The sequence below is a fragment of the Narcine bancroftii genome, chromosome 5, assembly GCF_036971445.1.
Source record: "Narcine bancroftii isolate sNarBan1 chromosome 5, sNarBan1.hap1, whole genome shotgun sequence".
NCBI classification, from domain to species: Eukaryota; Metazoa; Chordata; class Chondrichthyes; order Torpediniformes; family Narcinidae; genus Narcine; species Narcine bancroftii.
In genome coordinates this window covers 250,645,705-250,672,372 of record NC_091473.1, presented here as the reverse complement: position 1 = coordinate 250,672,372, position 26,668 = coordinate 250,645,705, and the positions used below count along the sequence as shown (strand labels likewise).

The 26,668-nt window shown below is 40.6% G+C and overlaps 1 protein-coding gene across 2 annotated transcripts in view; it reads left to right on the top strand.

Moving 5' to 3' along the window:
* LOC138765179 (guanine nucleotide-binding protein G(i) subunit alpha-3-like) overlaps positions 1-20,789 on the top strand; it is a 33,484-nt gene extending 12,695 nt beyond the window's left edge. For both annotated transcript variants that reach the window (XM_069942076.1, XM_069942077.1), the window contains exons 3-8: positions 5,533-5,674; positions 7,052-7,209; positions 8,500-8,628; positions 10,599-10,728; positions 18,628-18,781; positions 19,353-20,789. In XM_069942076.1, coding sequence (XP_069798177.1) covers positions 5,533-5,674; positions 7,052-7,209; positions 8,500-8,628; positions 10,599-10,728; positions 18,628-18,781; positions 19,353-19,543 — 904 coding nt within the window. In that variant the 3' untranslated portion in view covers positions 19,544-20,789. The remainder of the gene's footprint in view (positions 1-5,532; positions 5,675-7,051; positions 7,210-8,499; positions 8,629-10,598; positions 10,729-18,627; positions 18,782-19,352) is intronic.
* Positions 20,790-26,668: the final 5,879 nt, after the last annotated feature.

Sequence of the window (26,668 nt, the reverse complement as noted above, 5' to 3'; positions counted from 1 at the left end):
ATTAACGGCATGCTTTGCTCTGAATTCCACAGAAAGGCTGGCCACAAGAACTGCTTCAAGAGGCTGTTTTCTCTTTAGCCGTCAGCGTGGTTCTCCCTTGGCACAATCTCAATGTCTTTACAAATGTATCGAATCTGGAACAGACTGTGGCAACCTTCCCTCAGTTCTTCCAATGTATCGAATTGTCACTGGGCTGTGACTTGTGGGTGCTGATGTTGAATGTTAACTGACCATTCAGTTCCTCCTGTCTTACACAGTGATAATCCAATTTTACTAAAACAGGAGCCTGTAATAGGGTAGAGAGATGGGGAAGGGGAGAAAGGAGAGTAGGTTAGCAGAAACTGGAGGTCGATGTTAATGCCATCTGGCTGGAAGGTACTCAGATGGGAAATCAGGTGTTGTTCCTCAAATTTATGGATGGTCTTGGTGGGATAGGATACGAGGCCATGCAAGTATGGGAATGGGATGCAGAATTGAGAGTTTTATCAATGCTATATGCATTAGAACTATATGTACTTCGTATATTGGGTGGGAGTTCCAAAATGTTGAGTCACCATTGTTTCATCTTGTATTTGTATGAGTGAGTTCTTAGACAACACATGGATGAAGGAAAAGGTTCTTTACTTTAAAGTTGATGTGAACAGCACCATGAAGCTGCAAGCCTCCATTACAAATCTTGCATACTATGTCTTGCATACTATGTCTTGCACTGTGTCAGCTCCTGCTGGCAGCCAAGTCTAATCAAACAGGAATTATAATCAAGGCCTTGCTAGTGGCCATGCAAACATGATTACAACCACTAGACTAGGCAGAAAATTTCCTTTGCAAATTATTCATGTCATCATAATGTGGTGGCCTGCAGCTGCGGCGATCAAGCCAGCGCTTCAGGCAGTGAGCACAACCAAATGCCACCAGCCTGCGCAGCTGCACTAGCCCCATCAAATGAACCAGCAGGTGAACGGCAAGGGCAGCTTAAAGACGAGATGCCCCAAAATGGTGCTGGCCTTGCTGCGTAGCCAACAGACAGGGACAGCACATAGTGAAGAAGGGCATTGTTATGCAGGAAAGTACCTGCGTGGAGGAAACCTGCTTTTGTCATGCATGTTGTGACGTCAGTCAAGGGGGTGGCCACAGCGGGAACCGTGCAAGAATAAAAGTAGAGCTTGAGCCTTAATAAAAGTCAGAGCTTAACCTGACTGCGCTGTGTGTGTGACTTCCTTCAAGTAGTGCACACGCCTACAATTGGTGACCCCAACAGTTTAGACAGCATATAAACCCAGCAATGAGCGAACAGGCAGCAGTCAACGCAGTCGCTCTCAAGCTGCCAACCTTCTGGACTAATCGACCGCGCGTGTTCTTTGACCAGGCTGAGGCACAGTTCCAGATCTGGCTCATCTCAGCAGAATTCATCTGGTACCATCTCGTGGTGAGTCCCCTGGACCAGGACACAGCATGCCGGGTGGCCAATTTCATCAGGGAGTCCCCCATCGGAAGACGCGTACACCGCCTTCAAGGATTTGCTGATCAAGACCTTCGGACTCTGACGCCATGAGAGAGGGGCATGTCTGATCCATCTGGAAGAGCTAGGGGACAGGCTCCCTTCAGCCCTCATGAACAAGATGCTGGCCCTCCTGGGTAAACATGAGCCCTGCATCATGTTTGAGCGGGCATTTCTGCAGCAACTGCCCAAGGACATCCAACTGCTCCTGGCTGACGTGGATTTCAGCGACCCACCCCCCAAATGTCACAGCATAAGTGGACTTTCTGTGGAAGCAGAAGAAAGAATGCTCTGCGTCCGTGGGGCTCGTCACTAAACCTGCAGCCAGACCCGTGCAGAGGCACTGAGAGAATAGCAGCATAGGAGATGATCCAGATGACCAGTGGTGCTTCTACCACCAGAGATAGGGTGCAGGCCTCCATGAACGTTTCGGGAAACGCTGGGTAAAGCTGTCATTAATGGCCTTGACGGGTGGCCACCAAGACAGCCTCCAGTACGTTTGGGACTGCCAGTCTGGATGATGTTTCCTCGTGGGCACAGGAGCAGAGGTCAGCATCCTGCCCCCATCAGGACAGGACATCAGAAACAGACAGTGGGCCCCATGCTGAGGGCTGCCAACAACAGCACGATTTGGACCTACGTTACCCGCAAGATCCAATTGCAGTTTGGAGGCAGTCTCTTCTAGTGGGTGTTCACGCTGGCCACAGTGGATAAACTGTTCCTCGGGGCGGGCTTCCTGAGTGCTCACAGCCTGGTAGTGGACCTCCAGGGAAGGAGATTAGTTCACGCCAAGACTTTTCAAACCTTTTCTCTTTCCCCCCCCCACCAAGTCACCAGGCTCCCAGCATTCCACCTGGACTCTACAAAGATCAGACAACGAGTATACCAGGGTCCTGGCTGAGTTCCCTGCAGTGCTCTTGCTCCAATTCACGACGGTGATGTCCTGACATTGAGTACAGCACCACATCCTGACCCAGGGCCCACTGCTCCATGCAAGGACAAGACTCTTTCCTCCGGAAAAGCTCCAGCTGGCGAAGGAGGAATTCAGGAAGCTGGAGGAGCTTGGCATCATACAGTAGTTGGGCTTCTACCCTGCACGTGGTACCCAAAGCAACTTGGGGCTGGAGACCATGCAGCAACTACCACCGGCACAACGAGGCCATAGCACCGGATTGGTACCCCATGCTGCACATCCAGGATTTTGTGGCTAACCTACACGGGAAAAGGATCTTCTCCAAGGTGAACCTCGTGTGGGGATATCATCAGATCCCAGTACACCCTGATGATAACTCCCAGGCTGCCATCATCACCCCGTTCGGCCTCTTCAAATTCCTCTGAATGCCGTTCGTCCTAAAGAACACTGCGCAGATCTTCCAGTGACTCATGGACACAGAGGGCAGAGACCTGGACGGCACCTTCGCATTCCTGGATGACGTCCTGGTAGCGAACAGGAACCAACAGGAGCACATGGCACACATCTACAACCTCTACGCCCAACTGAGCAAGTTCAGCCTGGCAATCAATCCAGCCAAATGCTAGTTTGGATTGGAGCCATCAACTTCCTGGGCCACAAGATAACTAGGAAAGGAGCCACACTGCTACCCAGTAAAGTGGAGGCCATCTGGAAGTTCCCCAGACCCAGGACGACCAAGGGACTACAGGAGTTCATGGGGATGACCAATTTCTATCACACCTGCCTGGATCATGCGGCCCTTGTTTGCCCAGATGGCAGGCAAGGCAATGGCCATCACCTGGGACGAGGAGTCAACGGAAGTCTTCTGAAGGCAAGGAAGCCCTGGTGGACACCACTCTCCTGGCACATCCCAGATCAGACGCTCCAACGGCCATGATGGTGGATGCCTCAGGAACAGCGATCAGCAGAGTTCTGGAGCACAAGATCTAAGGAAGTTGGCAGCCACTGGCTTTCTTCAGCAAACATCTGTGGCCTCCAGAACTGAAGTACAGTGCTTTTGATGGAGAGCAACTGGTGCTGTACTTAGCCAACCGCCACTTTAGGTACTTCCTAGAGGGCGGGTCTTTCATGGCTTTCACAGATCACAAGCCCCTGACTTTCATCTTGGCTAGGATCTCAGACCCCTGGTCAGCCTGCCAACAACATCTGTCTTTCATCTCGGAGTACACCACAGCTATAAGGCATGTCTCAGGCAAGGACAATGTGGTGGTCAATGCACTGTCCAGTCGAAGTATCCACGCGCTATCAAGGGGAGTGGACTTCATGGCACTGGCGGAGGTGCAGCAGAAAGATGAGGAGGTGCTCCAATACAGGACTGCAGCCCCATGATGTCCCAGTCAGCACAGGCAAACACCACCCTCCTGTGCAAAGTGGCCACTGGTCAGGTCAAACCCATCATCCGGTGGCTTGGAGATGACGGGTTTTCGACTCCATCTACAGACTGCCTCACCCATTCCTCAGGACCACGGTCCGGCTGGTGGCCAGCAAATGTATGTGGCATGGATTTTGGAAACAGGTCAGTGGGTGGACTAAGGCGTGCATGCAGTGCCAAACAACCAAGGTACAGCAGCACACCAAGACCCCACCTCAGCACTTCGAGCCCGCAGAACAAATGTTCGACCACATCCATGTGGACATAGTAGGTTCCTTGCCGGTATCCTAGGGTTTCCACTATCTGTTCACGATTGTCGACTGCTTCACCAGGTGGCCAGAAGCAGTTCCACTAGCAGACACGGCCACAATCTCGTGCGCCAGGGTCCTCCTCTCTTTTCGGGTTACTGTCCAACATCCCATCGGACAGAGGGGCCCAATTCACCTCCAGTCTATGATCAGACCCTGCCAGCCTGTGGTGTGCCCAGCTGCATCACACAACAGCTTTCAACTCACAGTCCCATGGATTGGTGGAGTGCTTCCACAGGCACCTCAAAACCGTGCTCATGACCAGATTCCAAGGACTCAACTGGGTAGATGAACTACCATGCACGCTGTTTGGCATCCACACGGTCCCCGAGGATACCTCAACACCTCTTTGGCTGTACTTGTCTACAGAACTCCACTGGAGGTCCCAGGTGAATTTGTACCATTCCCAGGTAGACAGCAGGATGACTCTGCAGCATTCTTCAGCAGGCTAAGGGAAAGAGTCATCAACCTGGCCCCGATTTCACCTTCCAGACATGGACACGCAAGGACCAATGTACCCAAAGACCAGCAGGACTGTGAGTATGTTTTCATTCGCAGGGGGTCCACGTCGCCCACCACTTCAAAGGCCATAAGAAGGTCTGTTCTGGGTCATTGGCAACAATGGGGCCACGTTTGAGCTGGGTCGGAGATAAGACGGAGGACTTCACCACAGACAGGCTGAAGCCTCCACACCTGGACACGGTGAGCCTGGTCGAGACACCAGCACCATGCCGAAGAGGCAGGCCACCGAAGGCTGCAGAGACTTTGCCTCCAAGGACAATAGCAAGAATGATACCGCCTGTTCTGGGAAGGGAGGGTCATGTGGCATCCTGCCGCTGCGGCAATTGAGCCAGCACTCCAGGAAGCAAGTGCGATCAAAGGCCAGCAGCCCTCGCAGCAGCACTGGCCCTGACAAGTGAACCGGAGGGTGAACAGCAAGAGCAGCTTAAAGGCCAGCGACCCCAAAATGGCGATAGCCTTGCTGTGCAGCCAACAGACAGGGAGTGGGTGGGGGAGAAGGGTGTTGTTATGCATATTGTGACGTCAGGCCAAGGGGGGCCACGGCGGGAATGGTGCAAGTGTAAAAGTCGGGTCTGAGCTTAACCCGACTAGACTACGTGCGTGTGACTTCTTTCGAGTAGCACATGGCTACAATATCCAACAAGAAGCAAACCTTAACATTGTATTTTGTCACCATGACTAATTAATTCTGAGATTGAGAAAACTGATAGTTAAATATTTTGAACTTCTTCAAATAAGATTTTTTCCTTTCTGATGTGGTTTCAATATGACATTAGTATGGAGTTTGTTTCTGTCCTAAATTAGTCAGTGATGTAATGGAACATGAGTTACCCTTGTCACATCAATTTCTCTGTTGCAGAATCATTCATGAAGATGGATACTCTGAAGAGGAGTGTAAACAATATAAAGCAGTAGTTTACAGTAACACAATTCAGTCGATCATTGCAATCATCAGGGCCATGGGACGGTTGAAGGTTGATTTTGGGGACCCATCCAGAGCTGTAAGTTTGTCCATTTGATTTTTAACTCAATGGTTGTAATTTTTGATTACATTCTTGGGGAAAATCATTTTCTCAACTTCAATGACTCCAGTTGGGTGGACAGGTATGGGTAGCAAGTGAAGGCAGATTCAAGTTGTCATAATATTTCCAGGGTCGAGTCAATTCCTGACACTTGCTGCATAAATAATGGGATCTTGGGTATGATGCTAGTGAACAGCATCTTTTGAAATCTTTCCCAGGAGTGAATCTGTACCTTGGGGAGGAAAAAAATTGAATTATTATTGGAACATTACAAAGGAACTTTAGCCTACATCAGTATAAAAAAAAAAGTTGGCTATGCTTTCAAATACTCTGTTGTCTAGTACCATCTATAATTTTAGGAACAAATAAATAATTTTTTTGCTGATATCGAAAAGATCATTCAATTTTCTCCTTTTAACTTTTTGAGCCAACGATTTGTTACCTAATATTGCATGGTCAGTGTAGCCATTGGAACAATGCTGTTACTGCACTAGCGTTCGGGAGTCTGGTTCGAATCCCGTGCTGTCCGTAAGGAGTTTGTATGTTCTCCCCGTGTCCACGTGAGTTTCCTCCTGATGTTTGAAACGTACCTGGGGGTTGTAGGTTAATTGAGTGTAATTGGGCAGCACTGGTTCGTGGGCCAAAATAGCCTGTTACCGTGCTATATGTCTAAATTTTAAAAATTGTATGGTGCAACTGAAGAAAAGTTGAATGGACAAGGTTACAGCTATGTGAGCAAATGCAGAGGATGACTAATAGATTCAAATACTGTGGCTCGAAGGGATTTGGATCTTTTAATCATGCCACTGAAAATTACAATTGTAAAGTATACAGTGTTCTCCAATCCTTGATGTAAAATGTACAAACACATAGACGTAGCTCACATATTTACAAGTGATTAAATGTAGTACATAAATATTGTTAAACTAATAGATTCTCTGAGGGATTGTATAAAGCAGTTCTTCAGTCAAGCTGTTTTTCAGCCTACTGGTTCTGGCTTTAATACTTCCGTATCTCTTTCCTGATGGGAGAAGCTGGAAGATGCTATTTGTGGGGTGGTAGGGGTCCTCAATGATTTTGTAAGCCCTCTTCAACCAACAATCCCGGTAGATCACATCGACGAGTGGGGATAGAGACCCCAGTGATCTTCTTTGCTGCTCTTGTGGTCCCCCCCGTCCAGTGCTCTGCAGCAGCCGTACCACACGGTGATGCAGCTGGCCAGAAAAGATCATTTCATTATTGTTATTTTGTCACTAACCATTTTTGATTACAAAGGCCTTTTTCAAATCTTAAACAGTTCCATGAGTGCTTGACTCATTTCTTGTCACCTTAAAAGCATTTTTGTTTTTTGTGTAGGATGATGCTCGCCAATTGTTTCTCCTAGCAGGGACCACAGAGGAAGGGATCATGTCAACAGAGCTTGCAGGAGTTATGAAGCGATTATGGGAAGATAGCGGTGTTCAGGCTTGTTTTGGTAGATCGAGGGAATATCAGTTGAATGATTCTGCGTCATAGTAAGTATATTCTCTACAACTATACATCGTAGTGAACGTATTAAAGATGCAAACAGATTCCTATTGTGTCACCTTCGGGTATTCATCACATTCACTTTATCCAGATTATCTTCAAGAAATCTTGAAATGTTTCTCACTGAAGCTGGAGAATTATCAAAATTCTTGATTCAATGCCAAAAAATGTATTGTGCCTAATAGCTAACTCCCGTCGGGTGGAAAGTAGAAAACGTACTTGCTCGGTTTTATTCAGAATATGAATTCTCCTTGGATTAGATGATGATCATGGTCTCTGCAGGTGAGGGTGTCTGGAACCACTTGTTTTTACCCTCCTGTCCCATTCCCATTGCACTGTTGAAAGAAGACCATGATATCATACTTCCAAATTGCCGTGTTTAATTATATTTGGTTAATCAGAGCCTAAATTGTCATGTTACCTAATTAACAGTTTGCTTTGGATATATTAATGAGGTGGTACTTATTTCACTGTAATATTGATCACTGAAGGCCGTTTTCACTCTATAGCTGGGAATATCGGTTGTTCTGAAGATTAAATTTATCTTGAAGCATTTCATTCATGACCAGCTCTGACTACAAGATAAATACATCTATTTTTATCTCACAGGTAAATTAATCTCAGTGGAATAACATTTAATATTTTGCTGTTGCCAGTTTCAAAAGAGGTAGGGCGGCAAGAAGTGTTATTTGGGACTGCTGCTGTTCTGAAACATATTTGTATGTCCTTGGCTCAAACATGGTCTTTTTAAAATCTTCCCAATATTGAGGAAAAACAATTGATTGCAAAATAATGTGATCATTTAAGTTGTATAACTATGGCTTCTTATCTGTGGCAGTTCAAGTAAGGTGAACAATTAAATCGCCAGCTTTTTTTACACAGTAGTTCCTGTGTAAAAATGGATCTTTATTGACATTCATGATCTGGCAAAGTTTGACTAAAAGGACCTTGAATCTTTTGAATCTGTTGAATTGATACAATCAGCCCTAAATATTTTTTTGCATTTTGAATTCCAGTAGCCCTGCTAGGTCTCTAAACTATTTCCTTTTTCAATTGATTTAGGTGAATTTCCTCGAGTCTGCAAATGCCTCTGTGTAAAATATGGACAGCTTTGTGGATTAATTTGGATTGTTGTATCCTGTTTCAATTCCCAAAAGATTTCATCAGTATTTATTCTTAAATTGAAGCTGATCAAATTGGAGAGCCACATTTGTTTAGAAGTGTAGAAGCAAGAGTGAAAATTTGTTTTATATTTTCTTCATTACTTTTTTTTTCAGTTACTTGAATGATTTGGATCGAATAGCCTTACCAAATTACATCCCGACTCAACAAGATGTTCTAAGGACCAGAGTAAAAACTACAGGTATAGTGGAGACACACTTTACCTTCAAGGATCTGTATTTTAAGTGAGTAATATTGTTCTTTAATCTATGATTGTTATCTTTTTATCAACAAAAAATGTTCTTTCAGTCCTACTAGGCTGTTAATCTTGTTATTTCTGCATATCAATATAAATTGGTGTATGTGTGTGTGTGTATATGTATGTGTGTATAGAGAGAGAGAGAGATAAATATAGATATATATGATATATATAGATATATATATATATCTCGATGTACCTCCCTCTCGATGTACACACATATATATATATATATATATATATAGAGAGAGAGATACAGGTACACGATCATTTATCCGGATGTCTAAAATCCAGCAAGTGGGGGCCGGCAGCCAGGGGAGACTGCCAGGGGGCCGAGGGACCGCTGGTCAGGGGAGACATCCGGCGGTTGGGGGAGGTGGGTGAGGGAGTGTGGTTGGGGGAGATGGCCGGGCAACTAGAAGGGGGTGAGGGTGGATACGGCAGCACAATTTGGGTGGGCTTTCCGAAATTCAGAACACCTTGTCCCCCATATATATATACATTTTTCAAAATATTTATTGATTTATAGGTCTCTAGGGCTCTCTCGCTCTCTCTCCGGAACATTCAGGGTGTGTTAAAGCAGTTAAGTAAAGACACTCACAGGAGAGCACACAAGAACAAAAGCTATCTTTTGGATTTGGTCCTTGAGAATAGGCCATTCCCAGGTTCAGTGTGCATTATATACAACCATTTTTGACTCATGAAGTAGATAAACAACAACCCACTCCAAAATTGACAGAGGACCATTGCCCATTTAGTTTGTCTTTTGTAGTTAATGATACAGTGGTAAATGGGTCTACATCAGATCGTGAAAAATTGTAGACAAAATACCTTCTGGGGGGGAAAAATAATTTGTATTTAAATCGAGACACCTTTGTAGACCTGAAAATTAAAGCCTTATGAGACTAGGAATTTGTAGAGTGAACAAAAAAATACCATCAAAATTAAAAAGTGGAAACAAATAGCAACTTGATGACATTTCCTTTCTGAAAATGTAATTTGCACAAATGCATAATTGAAGCAATTTTAAAAGATCCTTTTGACCAGTAAAATGATTGGAATACTTTGTCAAAAGATATTTAGCCTGTATTACAACATAAACAAATGTTAGGGTCCTTTCCATCTGTTTGAGAACAAAGTTGCTTATCCTATTCCTCTGACCTTTCTTTAAAAAGTCCTGCACTTTATTGCTTGCTATGCACCCCCCACCCCTCTGGGTCCAAAGGTTGGCTACTGCATGGAAGGAGAGCATGCAGTCCATTGTGTCATTCAAAGCATTCCAGCTGGTCTTACAACTTCAGTTCCCTTTCAGGATCCGATTCTAGTTCCACGTTAAGAGTTACAATTAAATTTGCTTCCTTCTACGTTTGGCAGTGCATTCCAAACCTGAAGCAAATAACCAAGTTTGCTTCTTTTCCAAATAACCTTAAATGCATTGCCATTTGTTTAAAGCATTCAACCTTGCACAAAAATCAGAAAAACCTGGAAATAACTCAGCAGGCAGTATTTTTGGAAAGTGGAATTGGGTTTCGGTGAAAAAGGCCATTGACTTGAAACATTAACTGTTTCCTCTCTTCATAGTGCTTCCTCTCTCCAAGTACCAACAGCATTTTGTTATTTCTAGCATCTAAGATTAGGCTAGCAATAAAAATTTATATGCGAAGTATGCATTGAGTGTAGGAATAAATACTTGTAATCCTTTATTTTATATAAATATTGTTTGTTGAAAGATCAATGTTTTCTAGCATATTTAGCCTTGTCTACATTGCACAGATTGGTAATGATCTGTAAAAGCTTGCATGTTGATGTTACAAGCATGCAGCAAAAGCTGTTGCCTAAAATGTACAGATTCAACCAATGCGCTGACTCTTAAGATTTTTTGGAGGCTATTAAATGTTTAGCAGTTTTAATTAGTTGTTGCATTTAATGAAAACTTTAATGTTTTCAATGTCTAAGGATGTTTGACGTAGGAGGGCAACGATCAGAACGGAAAAAGTGGATTCACTGCTTTGAAGGTGTTACTGCAATAATATTCTGTGTGGCTTTGAGTGATTACGATCTTGTGCTTGCTGAAGATGAGGAAATGGTGCGTAATTTTCTAATTTGTATCTATCTGTATTTACCAGCAAAGTAGGCCAAGGTTGTGTCTTTACAGGATTTTTCAAACTGTTGCATTTGTGTAGATGCTCAGATTGAGTGTTATGGAATTTCAGTTTAGTTTACAAGATTACTGTCATTTAATTTTTAAATGACTGAAATAACTATTGAGAAATAAGAATATATAGTACAATTAAAACCATTCTTCTGATAAAAGAAATCTGATTTTTTTTTTAATGATTGGTATTCCAAAAGACCTTGGCCAGCTGAGTTCCTAACCAATAAATGACCTCTTGTATCAAGAGGAAAGATGACTTTCTGGAAACAGAGAAGCATGATATACAGGCAAATGGGACATGGACTTGGGTAGTGGATGGAAGGGGGTGGGGTAGAGGAAGAATAGGGAGAGGATAAAATTCTGGTCTGGATTCTAAGAGGAATTGGGAAATTTTAAATCTTATCATTTTACATTATATCATGTGCTGAGTGAAAGGCTTTAACTCTTACAAGCATAACAAGATCCAACCAATAACAATTTGTCAGAAGTAAGGAATATTTTAAAGATTAATTATTTCATTAAAATGGAGAAGAAATTGAATCCTGACTTGACAGGAGGAAGGTTAATAACATTTAATGTATTTCAATGGTCAAAATAATATATTGGACGTTAAGGGATGCAACAGAAGGCAATACAAGATGGTGAATGGAATTGGTAAATTTCAGTTGTTACGGAAAGAACACAAAATATGAGTGGAATAGGTTGTACTATTATTGTGGTCTGTGTTTTTACTGAAAGTTGTGTATTTTAAAATATTTTTTAAAATTATGCGAAAATGTTGTAAAAAAAATATATATATATTTGCAGTTCTGGTCGCCAAACTACAGGAAGGATATCAGTAAGATTGAAAGAGTGCAGAGAAGATTTACTAGGATGTTGATGGGTCTTCAGGAGTTGAGTTACAGGGAAAGATTAAACGGGTTGGGACTTTATTCCTTAGAGTGTAAAAGAAGGAGGGGAGATATAATAGAGATTTACAAAATTATGAGGGGAATAAGCGGAGTAAATGTGAGTAGGCTCATTCCACTTAGATTTGAAGAGATAAATACAAGAGGATATGGCTTTAGGGTGAAAGGTTTAGAGGGAACTTCTTCACTCAGTGGTGGGAGTTTGGTACGAGGTGCAATCTGACCTGGTAAATGCAAGCTCCCTCTTAAGTTTTGATAATAAGTTGGATAGAGTGGTCTGGAATGGGTGGGACTAGAGCAGAGGTAGCCAACCTTTTAATTTTACATTTTTAATTTAGACATACAGCACAGTAACAGGCCATTTCGGCCTATGTCCATGGCGCCCACTTAACCTACACTCCTGGTACATACACGTGACCTGAAATGGCCTGTTTTCATGCTGTATGTCTAAATTAAAAATCTAAAATTAAAAGGTTGGCCACCTCTGGACTAGAGGAATGATGTTTTGGTGCAGTCTAGAAGGGTCAACTGGTCCCATAGATTGTATTATATTGCAGGGGTAGCCAACCTTTTTATTTAAAAATTTTTAATTTAGACATACAGCACATAACAGGCCATTTAAGCCCACAAATCCGTGCCACCCAATTAACCTTCAACCCCGGCATGGACTCATGGCCGAAATGACCTGTTAACATGCTGTATATCTAAATTTAAAGGTTGGCCACCCCTGTATATATTGCATTGAAAATGTATGCATTTTTAATTTGAATTCAAATATTTTATTGTATGGAACTCCCATATTAGTTTTGTATAAATCTGCATAAGGGATGCATTTTTGAGATTTCAGATCTTTGATCAACTGTGGAATTCATTATGACTGGACTTTGAAGTTGTGTCCATATTTAATAGAAGAAAATGTCAAACACTGGGTGGGTGGGAGGAAGGAGAAATGTAATTAATTTATTCATGGGCTAATGAGTTGAATTTCCTTTATTTAGGAGATCATGTGTCGCCTGTTGTCCACCTTGTAAATGTTTGATCTAATCCAAACCACTGTTTATGCTTTGATCCTCCTCCCATCATTTCTCAACAAAATCTATCATGTAATTCTCGATTCTCACATCATTCATGCTTGTCCATTACCTCTTGCAGATACAGGATCTATTGGCTTCTGTGGTATAGCAAGTTCCATATTGTCACCAGTCTGTGGGTAATTGTATTTCTTTTGAATTCCATTTGGAATTCATGGAAATTATTTTGAAAGAGCAAGACCCTTGGGATAGTGACGAAGGATCTTGGCAAATATAGCAATCATGAAAGGTTGCATTCCAAGACATTAAGTGCATAAAGAGAGTGAGCCAAGCATTGGGGGTTTATTTCTGGACCACAGCGCAGAAAACAGGTTATTCGGCCCTTCTAGTCTGTGCTGACCATTATTTTGCTAGTTCCCTTCCATAACCCTCCAGACCTCTCCCATCCATGCATCTATCTAATTTATTAAAACTCAAGATCAAGCCTGCATTCGCCACACCAGGTGGCAACTTACTCCACCCCACCACTCTGAGTAAAGAACTTTCCCCTAATGTTCCCCCCTAAACCTTTCCCCTTTCAACTTAAAATGATGACCTCTCGTATTTATCTCTCCCAATCTTAAGTGGGAAAAAAACCTACTCGCATCCACTCTGTCTATACTTCTCATAGTCTTGTAAAATCATTCTTCTTTGCTCCGAGGAATAAAGACCTTGTTGTAGTGGGTTTCTGTTGCTCCTGGTGCAATCAAGCATAGCGCACAGAACTAGTTCAGTTAACTCTTTATTAGACGCCAAGTTAACCTGGAAGAACCCTTCCTGCTTTCAGCCTCGAAAGCAGTCTCCTTGGGTCGAACAAAGGGATGTATCAACTTTTATACACTCCAGTAAGCAATATGGACCAAAAGATTATATTATTATTCTACCTATAAGGTAAGTAATGCCCCTTGTTTTCCACCCCCCCCCCCCCATATCAAGATTGAATAATATATTGTTTCAGAACTCTTGAGTTGCATTTACTCCACATTCAGCAAAATCACACATCCTTTATCCCTTATCTGCACTGCCTGTTGGTGCCTCCTGAAGGTCGTACCACTCTGTAACACACACGGTGGACCCTCAATCTTTCAAGCATCAGGCTTCCATTTTGTGTTTTAACTTACTTTAATACTTCTAAATTAATATTCACTCTAATACTACTGTCCTAACCTGTTTAATCTTTCCCTGTAACTCGACTCCTGAAGACCCGGCAACATCCTAGTAAATCTCTGCACTCTTTCAATCTTATTGATATCCTTCCTGTAGTTAGGTGACCAGAACTGCACACAATATTCTGAATTCAGCCTCACCAATGTCTTAAACAACTTCAACATAACATCCAAATTCCTATGCTCAATACTTTGATTTATAAAGGCTAAGATGCCAAAATCTATCTTGCAACCTTGTCGACCTGTGACGCCACCTTTAGGGAACAATGTATCTTGAATTCCCAGATCTCTGCTCCTCCGCACTCCTCAGTGCCCTACCATTTACTGTGTATGGCCTACCTTGGTTTACCCTTCCAAAATTCATCGCCTCACACTTGAAAGAATGGTTCTGAAAAGTGGGGATGCCATTCAAGGCCTACATTAAAATTTGACCTTTCTCACAAGTGCTATCATTCTGACCGTACACTTTATCATTATAAAAAGACCATGGCCTTTTCTTGATGAGACCAGTTACCAAATCCTCTAATTTCTGATATTCTCACAAATTTTGTCTATACCTTCTGCACTTGGTATCTCTATTCATAATTCAATTTACAATCACTTATTTGACAATTAATAATTCAATAATTTTTTTCATAGTTGGATGGTACAGTTTGTCTGCAGGCTTTACTCTGTAAACTAAATGACTGAAGTAAAAATGCAATGTTGGAGCAGGAGTAGAGCACAAAATTGAAATAGTCGGCTTCTGGGAGATGTCTGTTATTGCTGCAAACCGAGGCGTAGAATGCTCAGCGAAGCGATCTCCTAGTCTGAGTCCAATGTAGAAAAGGCCACAACGGGAGCACTAAATATGGTAGATGACTTCTGCAGATTCACAAGTGAAGTGTTGCTTCAGTTGTTTGGGGCCCCAAATGATGATGAAGGACGAGGTGTGGGCAAAAGTCTAGCACTTCATATGGTCACAAGGGAAGGTGCCAAGGGGGAAAGTAGTGGAAAGGGATGAATGGACAAGGGAGTCAGTGGACCCTACAGAAAGCAGAAAGGGAGGAGAGCGGAAGATTCATCTGGTAGCGGTATCATGTTGTAGGTGACGGAAATTGTGCGGGGTGGTAGATGAGGACAAGGGAAATTCAGGTTTTTTTTTTAACGTTTAGGGGCGGAGGGGTCCAGGGTAGATGTGTGGGAAATAGAAGAGATGCAGGTAAGAGTTAAGTTGATGGTGGTTGAGGGGAAGCCACATATTTTGAAGGAGGACATCGGATGATCTGGACTGGAAGACCTCCCCTTGGGAACAGATGCAATGGTTAATGTAGTGCTTAGAACAACGATATTACCGTGCCAGTGACCTGGACTTGAATCCGACCATGTCTGAGTTTGTATGTTCTCCCTATGTCTCTGTGGGTTTCCTCTGGGTGCTCCATTTTCTCCCACCATTCAAAACTTACCAGGTTGTAGGTTAATTGGGTGGCATGGGCTCGTGGGCCAAAAGGGCCTGTTACTGAGCTGTATGTCTAAATTTAATATCTACTCATTGCTTTAAGTAATGAGACCTGTTTACTCCTCCAACCAAAATCTTGCATTTACCAGGGTTTAACCTTGTCCTATCTGGCAGCTTTATTAATGTCCTCTTGTGATGTATTATAGACTGCTTCTGTCTACCTTTGTCTCCTATGGATGCTGTGAGACCTGCTGAGTCCCTCCAATATTTCTGTTTTTACTGCTTCTGTATTTTAAATATTCCTCCAGTTTGGTATCTACAGTAAATTTCTGTTGAAAAATCTAAATCTGCCAATTTATAAATAGTAGTGATTCCAAAAATAGGTATGGGTTATGCATGTTCCCTTTTGAAACCCTTGCGGAATGTCATACTTTTCATTTCTGAATGTTCTTCCCTGCTTTAGTAGGGATTCCATTATTTTGTGTCCCACTGAACATATTCTGTCCCCATTTTTAAGTAGGTATGGTTAGCTATTTGCCATTCTTCCAGCAATTTTTTTTCTAAAGGATCATTAAATATGGTTGGGAAAGCCTCAACAAGTTTTTATTTCTTTCAAAATGCAATGATACAATCCATCAGAAGCCCTACTTTGTGGTAAAGGTGTTGATGCTCATTTAAATTTTTTTAATACTTTTTCCAATGTGATATTTTTCTGTTTTGTCTCCCTGAAGCAAAAAATGATTGAATATCTCACCATCTTGCCTTTGTCACCTCTGCTATTGTCCAGCCTGTCCCTCGAATTCTGCTGAGCTTTTCAATTTATGAATCTAAAGATTTTGCCATTTCGTTTTTCGCTTCTTGATCATTCAGTTTCATAGTTCCTCCTTTGCTACTTGATTGCATTTAACTTTTCTCCTAATTCCTTTGACTTGTCTTCTTTCTACATTAGTGTATTGTTTCTTGCCCTCAATTATTCCCATGTCTTTATTCATCCACAGAATTGCCTACGTGCTTGGAATATTTGTTTTCTTGAACACCATTTTAAATATTTAATTTTGTGATTTTTTTTTTGTGCTGTAGTTAGCCATTTCATCTTGTCAAATTCGAATCGCAGATTTTGAAATGAATTTTGCTTAATCGGTTTAGTTTTTTTTAATCACACTTGAACCCTTTCCTGCTGACATGTAGAAGCTTGTTGGCTCAAGGTAATTCTCCATACGCTTTTCCACTTACCTGCTTTAATTAACTTTCCACTACGTGATCCAATGATATATCTCTGGTCTTTTTGCAGAATTACCTAGCAAGGAGCCCAGTGCATATTGTAACAGTTTACTTAATCTCTACCTACCTCCTTTAGGTCATTTAATGTTAGGACAGAGTCATTGAATTCCCTACCTTTTTTCACTCTTCATATTTTGCATATTCTTTTCTCCCTTCACTATTGAGTGATTCATTTTATAGTATTCTGTCCTTGTCTCTCTCTCACTCGTATACAGTGTGGCCTACTATATTTTCACCATTATTGATTTTTCTGTACCAGTGTTTCACTGATTCTTACCATGTCTGCTTCCTTCAATGCTTTATTATGTATTCTTTAATTTTTATGAGCCCAGAGAACCCCAAAACCGAGCAGCAATAGAAATTCACCAAAGACAAATGGTTACTTAAACAAAAGTTGCTTTTAATTATCTTTAAACCTGAAAACCAGATCAAATTTTAACTTGGTATTAACTAACCTAATTTAGCCCCCTTCTAATTCTAACCGCATGTGTATGTAATTTGTGTAAGTTCAGAAAAGTTCTTTAATTCACAGTCCAATCTCACTTCTCACTCCAAGTTCACTGATTGCAGGCAATTCTTAAACTGTGCACAGAATTTAACATTCATGAATTTCACCAGGCTTTGATGCTTTAAAGGTAAATGGTTACCACTTAGGAAGGGGCTTGTCGGTTTTCAGAGAGAGATTTGTTGCTCATTGGACACCCACAACTGATTCCTTCTGATCAGCCACTTCAGTATCTTGCACCATCAGGGTTTTCCAGATGATAACCTCTTTCTTTCAGGTCACCACAGAGCTCCTTTTCTGTTTTCTTATTTCAAATGAAACATTATACAGCCAGCCATCTCCTCTTGTATGGACCACAAGGACTTTGAGCAGGTTGAACTAAGAACTCATAACCCATCTTCAAAATGGGGTTTTTCCACATGCTTGACGTTCCAGTCTCTGCTGAACTGTAAAACTGAATTCATTCTCTCTCTCTCTCTCTCTCTCTCTCTCTCTCTCTCTCTCTCTCTCTCTCAAAACCACATGACCCAATCTTCCGAGTTTGTTTATCTGTTGCTTTCCAAAACAATAATCCATTACTCCACAGAATGTCCAATTAACACCTACTTGTGAAGTCCTTGTAGGGATTCTTCAATTTTTTTTTCCCAAAGGCACCCAGAGCCTGGACTATCTGGCTTGAGCAGAGCTCTCTGATTTTAAAAACCTGCCACAATTTATCTCCTTTAAAATATATCTACAGGTACACCACGATCCTTTATCCGGAACCCTTGGGGAACAGTGTGTTCCGAATTTCGGATTTTTATGGAATTCGGAAATCCACCCGAATTATGCGGCCACCTCTCCCGACCGCCAGTCCCTCTGCCACCTCCCCCCAACCACCTCCGCCGCCTGGCAGTCTCCCTCAGCCACCTCCCGCAACTGCTGGACCCCACTTGCCGGATTTTAGATGTCCGGATAAAGGATCGTGTACCTATATAAACAATATAAAATAACATAATCTGTCACAATTTCTACGCAGTTTTACTCTTTCACAGAATTTCCTCTGTGTTGAATTAATGATAATTTTAGACTATGCTCGATAACTATTTTCTTTCCATCCTTGGTATCTCATTTTCTTAGTTTTTTTCCCCAGTTTTATTTATCCTTAGATCAGATATTGCGTCCTCTGTACCAGTGCAAAACCTTTATTCCTCTGTTTACTTTCTACAAATGGATCCCATCTGTACAACTCCTTCATGTCACAGAACCAGTGTTTGTGTCTGAAGAAAAGAAACATTCCCACTGCAGCAAAATTTAAAAAACTTTTAAGAAAACGTGTACTAGATCTGGTTTTAGTATGATATTTTTAGGAACTAGCATTATCCAATAGTTATTCAATTATTTTGTTTAGTGAGTTTAACTAAGAAAATGGTTAAAATGATCTTGTTGTTAATGCACAAGCTCTATTACTTTCACCCCACAGAACCGAATGCACGAGAGTATGAAGCTTTTTGATAGCATCTGCAACAACAAATGGTTTACAGACACATCTATTATTCTGTTCCTCAACAAAAAGGATCTATTTGAAGAGAAAATTAAGAGAAGTCCTTTAACAATATGTTATCCGGGATATTCAGGTAGTCAAAGCCTGTCTGATTTAGAAAAAAATAATCAAAATTAGAGCTGTGTATGCTTTTATTCGTATCTCTTGACAGTGTACTTCTGAGTTTTATGTATTCGTCTACCTAAACCTGTGGTTCTCAACCTTTTTTCCACTTGCATACTACTTTAAGTAATATCTTACAAACCACAGAGACCTATGGCATGGGATGCCGTAAGTACTCTGTGCTTAGTAAGGGATTACTCAAGGTGGTTTGGTAGTGGGGGGGGGGGGGGGGGGGAGAGTTGAGAACCACTGACCTAACTGTTGTACAGTGGCAGATGACAGGAAGTTACTGACCTGACTACATGCAACAAAAAGCATGTTAAGGCAGTAACACCTGTACGATTTTATTTAACATGCAAGACCAGACCTCCTAGCAATTTCTCTCTCCTTTTACATATTATGATCCTGTTGTTCTGCAAATTGTTAACAAAACTAAACCCTGTTAGTCACATTTCTCCATCAAAAATGAGAATTTTCCATTTGCTAGCTTGGCGGTTTACCAACCTGATGTAAAATAAACCATCCTCTTTACCTTTAATCAGGATCCAACACTTATAAAGAAGCTGCAGCATTTATTCAGTGCCACTTTGAAGATCTGAACAGACGGAAAGAAACCAAGGAGATCTATACCCACTTCACCTGTGCCACAGACACGAAAAATGTGCAGTTTGTCTTTGATGCGGTGACAGATGTCATCATCAAAAATAATTTAAAGGAATGTGGATTGTACTGAAACAGCCATTTGACAGCATACCTAGGTGAGAGCCAACAGCAGACTTGCTACTGACAGGCAAATTTGTTTATTTATACTCTTTAATATGTTTGCATTGAAAGTAGTTGAAAAGGGAGCTGGAAATTACTAAATATATAAACACAAACTTAATTTTTTTTTAAATAATGCCCTATTGAATAGAAAGCTTTTCTCTATTCTATTTTGATTTGAATTGAACAAAATTATTATTTTTGTAAGGTTTTCGTTACTATAAAGAAGTCTGCAAGATGGCTATCTTATTCTCTGGTAATGCTGTCTGCCAAACAGGAAAGGAACTTGAAGCGATATTACTGCTGTCATGAGTCAAAACTGCATGCAAGATATTAATTTGATATTAATTGTGTTAAGGACTGTTTTTAAAATAGCATTTTTGGCTGAAATCTGTTCTGATTCATACCTGGTGTTCAAAAAAAAAGTGGGGTTCATTGTACTTTCTGTCTTTTGCACATTCCTTTAAAATTAAGCTGTTTTAACCAAGTGTTATTGAAATCTATGACTATTGGAAAGCTTTCTCTGGGTGGCATTTTGATTTGTTGCCAGATATGTATTTAAACATTTTATCATCGTGAATTGTTTAAATCTGTTTTGCCATAGTTATATTCTGGTTCGAAAGGTCCTTTATACATGTGTGTAATTCAAGTTTGTGTGTCTTGGTAGAACTGGTGTATCTGCCCAGAAAGTGACCCCATTTTTCCAGAATGCACTTTTTGTCTGCCATTGTTAGTGTAAATATATTTGTCCATTTGTAAAATGGTATGATTAACAAAAATGGTGGTGCAATTCAGTATTTGTTTAGAAATGAGCAATGCTGCTGAGAATTTGAGTGCGATTCATTGTTCAAAATTGCCAAATAATAAAATGCATCAGGGTTAATATCCAGCCATTTTAAAATCAAGCCAAGCGTTTTGAATGAATTGTCCAATTTGATGAAATGCCCATTTATGCTGCTGTATCTTCCTGCTTTTTGTTGAGATTTTTGCAAATGCAGGGATTGTGGTCTGGAATTTGATTTTAAAAGCCTAATTTCCTCCTGTTCATTCCAGGATTATAATAGAAACAGCCAGTATCAAAAAGAAAGATTTTAGTTATGATCTGTTAAGTGGCATGATGTAACAATTACGATTATTTTTATAATGCACCACTGCCATGTACACCACAACTAATAAAATCATAAATAGCAGGAAATAAATTTTTTTGGAGAATCGTATGGAAGTTCCTTTTTCTAATTGACAGGTTATTTGCCCTTGGCACTACAGAAATCCAGTTTGTTATTTGTACCTGGTTTCTTCAATCTTGCTCTTGTTCAACATGTATTTCACAGCTTGTAATTACATTCCACTGTGAGTCATGCTTGAGCATTCTATTTTCCAAAGATTAGTCTTCAAAACTTGTGCACTGAAATATAACAAGTAGCTTTAATGGTAATTTTATTGAGATAGTTTGGAATCAGACATTCGATTCATGTTTTGAAGATTCATGTTTCTTTGATTATTAATTTATTTAGTTGCAATTTGCAATTATTGGGGAGTGATCTGGGGAGACCAACGCAGACAAGGGAAGAATGTACAAACTCCTTATCGACAGCAGTGGGTTCAAACCTGGGACGCTGGCGCTGTAATAGTTTGGTGCTAATTGCGCTGTAAATTTATAAGAAATTGTTGACAAAAATTGGGTCTTGTACTGAGACCTATCATTGGTGATCATAATTTTATTCACAAGAAGCTGTGCATTAATTTTGTTTTGCATAATCAGTCACTCCATTTTCTACTTTTTTTTTCCTCTTTGATCTGAGTGAAAATATTTTCCATTTAATATCTCATCATTCCTACATTTGAGATAGAAAGTAAAGTTTTTAGGACAGTTTCATGGGAGTATTTCAAAAGTATTGCTTATAGATCTCCCCATTCTGCTGTTCTTAAAGTTAGAATTTTGATCCCACAAATGGTTTCAAATACAGGTAACTTCCTTGTTGTAGCCATTTGGGTAATGGAAATTCACCCTTGCAGAACTTCAAAATCACTGCCAAAAAAATGATATGCAAAATAAAATTCATCATGGAATATGTATGGAGGAGGAAAAAGTAAATGCTGTACAATGTTTTTCTCATCTCTTGTTTCCTGGCTTGTGTTTACATGATGTGCTTCAGGTTGTGGAAATTTGTAGAACACCCTTCTCTTGCAACAGCCCACATCCACCCCCTCCCTAAAACAGGGGTCACCTGTATATGGTGAAATGACCTTTCTCCAATTAAAAAGGTGCCTTTCAGGGAGACATGAAGCCTGGCCGATTGTTACTGAGCTGAGCCCAATGTGAAAGACTTCCTGAAAATGCTTCCCACCACCTTGCCACTACAACAAGGAGGACCTTTGCTGTGTTCAGGGATGCAGATGACAATGACAGCAACTGACAAAAGTATAACAGTAATCCATACTCCGAGAATTAGCCATCACTCTCCACGGTCCACTGTCACATCAAAAACAGCCAAAGCTAAGTCAAACAGGAGAGTAATTGATACAATCAGGTGAGTCTTGCCCGATATCTTGAGATCGTATTGGAAAGTCTATTATTATTGAGATGGATTTCCAGTGGTACATTATGCTCTAAGTGCCGTGAATTTCTGAGCATCATTTCTCATGAGCTGTCACTCCTACCCTAGTAGTCTACAGAGATTGCAAGTGGCATAACAATATTTCCCAAGAGATCCTTCCTGATATGCAGAGGGTTTCTGTACTGCCAGTTCTTGTTCCAGATTTCCAACATCTGTTGATTACTGCGCCATTAGAGTCTGGTTCCTGGGCTCCTTTCTGATTCCTTGATCTTCACAGATTCCAATTACAAGGAGACCAAGATTGGAGGTGTGATTAAAATCTGAAAGGAATATGTACAAAGTAGATGACTAACTGGCATACAGTAACTTGCTGTAAATGATTTCCAGGATTTGTGTATCTTGCCTGTGATATATGGTTTATGGAGCATTGGGATGAATTTTAAATTGGTTTGAAAGGAAAAAAGTGGCTAATTTGTGCACAGAACATGCTGGGTAAAAGTTGGTTCATAACTAAGTATGATGTAACTATAGATTTTTATTTGTATTTCTGAGATGTAATCTGTGGAGAATATTTACCCACATCAATGTTCATGTCATGACCAGGTGGTGGTGATGGGGATTGAAGAACCAAGGCCTTAATAATTGTGAAGTCTTTGGTTTCACATTATCATTGCATCTGGATGAGTTGCTAAAAATTGGGAGCAATGAAGCCAAGTTCAATAGTGGGCTTGACAGGTCTGGAATAAGAGATGTAGTTCCCAGAAGCTGAGTCATTTAAAGGTCTCCATGTGGCTGCTTCAGGTGTTTTTTCAGATGTAGGTGATGGAGAAATACACTCAGCCAGAATTCTCAGATACAATTTCACAAAATGTACAGTGAAAAAATTAAGAATTTATTGAAAACTGGAGATTTGTACTTGACTAATTATGAGTTGGTTTCAGTTTTTTTGGCAAGTACAGAAGGAAGTCAGGGGAACATACCCAGTCCTCAGAGGGCTCAGTTGTGGAGAGGGTCAGGAACTTCAAATTCCTGGGTGTCAACATCTCAGAGGATCTGCCTTGGAGCCTTCATGTTGATCCAATCACAAAGAAAGCTCGCCATCGGCTATACTTAGTGAGATTACCGAGGAGATTTGGTATGTCACCGAAGATTCTTGTAAACTTCTACAGGTATACTGTGGAGAGCATTCTAGATGATTGCATCACAGTTTGGTATGGAGGTACCAACTCTCAGAACAAGAATAAACTCCAGAGGTTATTAACATGTCCTGTGACATCATGGACACTAGAATTCACTCCATCAAGGACATCTACATGAGTCGACCTCTATCCTCCAAGACCCTCCACAACCCAGGCCATGCCTTCTTCACTCTGCTACCATCGGGGGGGGGGGGGGGAGATACAGGAGCCAGAAGACGAGGACAGCTTGATGATGCAGATTCCTGAATAATCAATGAACCAGACACTGCCTTACTTTTTGTGCACTATATTTTTTTATTTATATCAATGTCATGAGATAGTTATATGAATGTTTACACTTACGATGCTGCGGTAAAACACTGAATTTCATGACCATAAATTCTGATTCCACAGTAGAAGAGTTGAATCCCTATCAAAATGCAATCACTCGAACCAAAGTGTTGTAAAGGTTGCTGCATCTGGCCTCTTGTGCGTAAGAAATACTATAACACAAGTGTTCTATTTCTGTAGAAGGTTCTGCTATATCGCTACTAGGTAGTATCCTATTTAATTTCATCCCATTCATGCCTTGCTAGTTCCTGGGCTCCATTCAGCTGTTTGCAACAGTAACTTGGAAAAATGAGGGTGGTTGCTAGTTCTTGATTGTGAAATAATGGAAAATTCTGATGATCATTTTAACTGAGCTCTAATAGTGTTAAGTGAGCAAGTGGATGTGCTGGCTTTCAGGCCCAGCACTGAAGATTCAAGAGCATAAAAGGACCAACTTCTCCATTCTGGTGTAGCAGCAGAAGCAGGTTCTTATCTGTATTCTTCCTGCTCCCCAAATATTGATGATCAAGTGCTTGCTTTCTCTTCAAATCACTCTTAACATTTCATTTCAAACTATACTCCAGTGTAATTTTTAATACATCTAAAAGATTTTTACATCAAATCTCCAATAGCAATAGAACAAAAAAAGTGACAAATTACACTTGATCCTTCATCACAATGGGTGGGTACACTGACAGTGTGCAAGTCTTTGTTGTAAAATGCCATGCCAATCAAAAATTCTATTCATCCTTATTGAGTTAATTCAAGTGGCAGTCATTTTCATATCTTCCTTTATCTGGTTATTATAGGATTCTTTGCAGTTCTTTCAGCAAGACACTTTTCTGTGTGGAATGCAGGCTAAACAAGAGCTTAAATATAAATTTTGCAATCTTGACTCCTTAATGTATGTTAAATATCAACTCCCCCCCACCCCCACCCCCCAAAGCTTTCACAATTCTCCATGAGTGAGCTTGCAAGGAGAATGGGAAAATGAGTAGCCAGTTCATGATGTCTGATTGCAGAAATGTTCTTCAGCTTTGTGTTTGTCCTTTGAGAATTGAGGGGAAGGGATTGTTTGCTACAAATTCTTTCATGTGTCCATTTGATCTTGATAATACCTCAACAACAATCATGGGTAGTTTGTGGTTCTTTGATAATGTTCTTTAACAATGAGCTGATATTTTCCAATGATTCTAAGAATAATTCAAAAATATTCTGACTGCCCTTTTGAGGTGATGTCTCAGCAACTTGTAAAGTTGTGCCAAACTGCACTGATTTTTTTTTTCTTTTGAATAAAGCAATATTCAACAGGTTCATTAATGGAAGCTTCAGCTGAAAATGATTCTTGTGAATTAGACGATGAATCTTGTTTGCACAAACTCTATTTGTTAACATAGTGGCTATTTTAAAAATAAAAATATAAGCTATTTGGAGCGAGAGGTTGTCACTTGGACTCTCAGTATGGAAATAAATGGAAAAAAAGGCCTTTATATCTCCTTTCTGGAGCCAATGAACCAACACAGACACAAAATAACATCAACTCTGAGCACACAAAGCAAGAATAGCTGATGGCTGAATAATGACACACAGACGTGAACTCTGAGCCACAAAGCAAGAATAGCTAATGGCTGAATAATAACACACTTATCAACAGTAAAAGATGCAACCTGATAGCTACATATTGAGTTTTTCCCCCAAAGAGAATTTTAATCTACTCAATTTTATTGTTTGTGATGCTACTTGAATGTTAACACATCTGTAGAGGTTGTATGTTCTCCCCATGTCTGTGTGGGTTTCCTCCGGGACCTCCAATTTCCTCCCACCTTTCAAAAAACTGAGTAGTGTAATTAGGTGGCACGGACTCTTGGGCCAAAAGGGCCTGTCGCTGTGCTGCATGTCAACATTTACCACCACTTAAAGCAAAAGTAAGATGCTTAAATACATCAAATTCTCAGATATTTGGAGCTCAGCAATCCATCCAAACTATTGACAAGGCCGTCCAAAATACCTGTGGAGATGATTTCCATTTCCAGCTGAATCAAGATCTTTTTTCAAAACCATGTTTTTTTCCCCCCCTTTTTCTAATCCTTTGTTGCACCCTAATTAATGACCCCAATACTTGGGGAAATAATTTCTTCACCCCATTTTAAATTCCCATAATTTTTTTTGATCTCCATTTTCTTGAAGGTAAATTTTCCAGTCCTGACTCGCACCAAAATTGTATTTGTGCTTTATGTATTCCCAGCCACCTTATTCTACCTCTGTATGGGCACATGTTCTGCAGCCTGTTTTAGTTCACTTTACTGCATTGCATCATTTCCATTGTATTCCTTTGCCACCCACAGATACATTTTCTTAGAATTGAATTACATTTGTCATCTTTCTGCTCTGGATGCATTCCTGCAGGCATATACAAGATTATCATCTGCAAATTTCTTCATAATTTTGTTTACATTTAATTCTAATTTCCTGATGTATAGTGTGCTTGATTAAATAATAAAACCTGATTAATGATTTTAATAGCTGGCTTTTGTATTACAAAGAAAATCAATATAAGAAAATGTAAGTAACCTTGGATGAAGTATGCCCTTGTTCCTTGTGTAAGAACATCTTGTTTTCACATTTCATTTAGTTTTTTTCTAGACTTAACTCTATCATGCCTAAATTTTGATTGGCTTGGCTTAAGTGGGTAACTAAATAGACAGTGCAATTTACTTTTGTATGGTGTAAGGATCCCATTAGTGTTTCCCACATAAAATATTTTTGTTAATAGCTTTCTTTTCAATTTTGGTAACTATCAGTTCTGCCACGTTGCTGCAGAGATGTCTAGCACAGAAATGGGCTCTTTGGCCCACTAAACTTTCAAGCACTTTATACTGAACCCATTTTTTAAAAACTTTTCCCATTAGGTCCAGACTACCCCCTCACCTCAAGTTACTTAACCTGTCAATCTTCACCGTTTATTATAAGGTAGGAGGAAAGTAGAGTACCCACAGGGGAAACCCATTCAGAGACTTAAAATGTACAAAC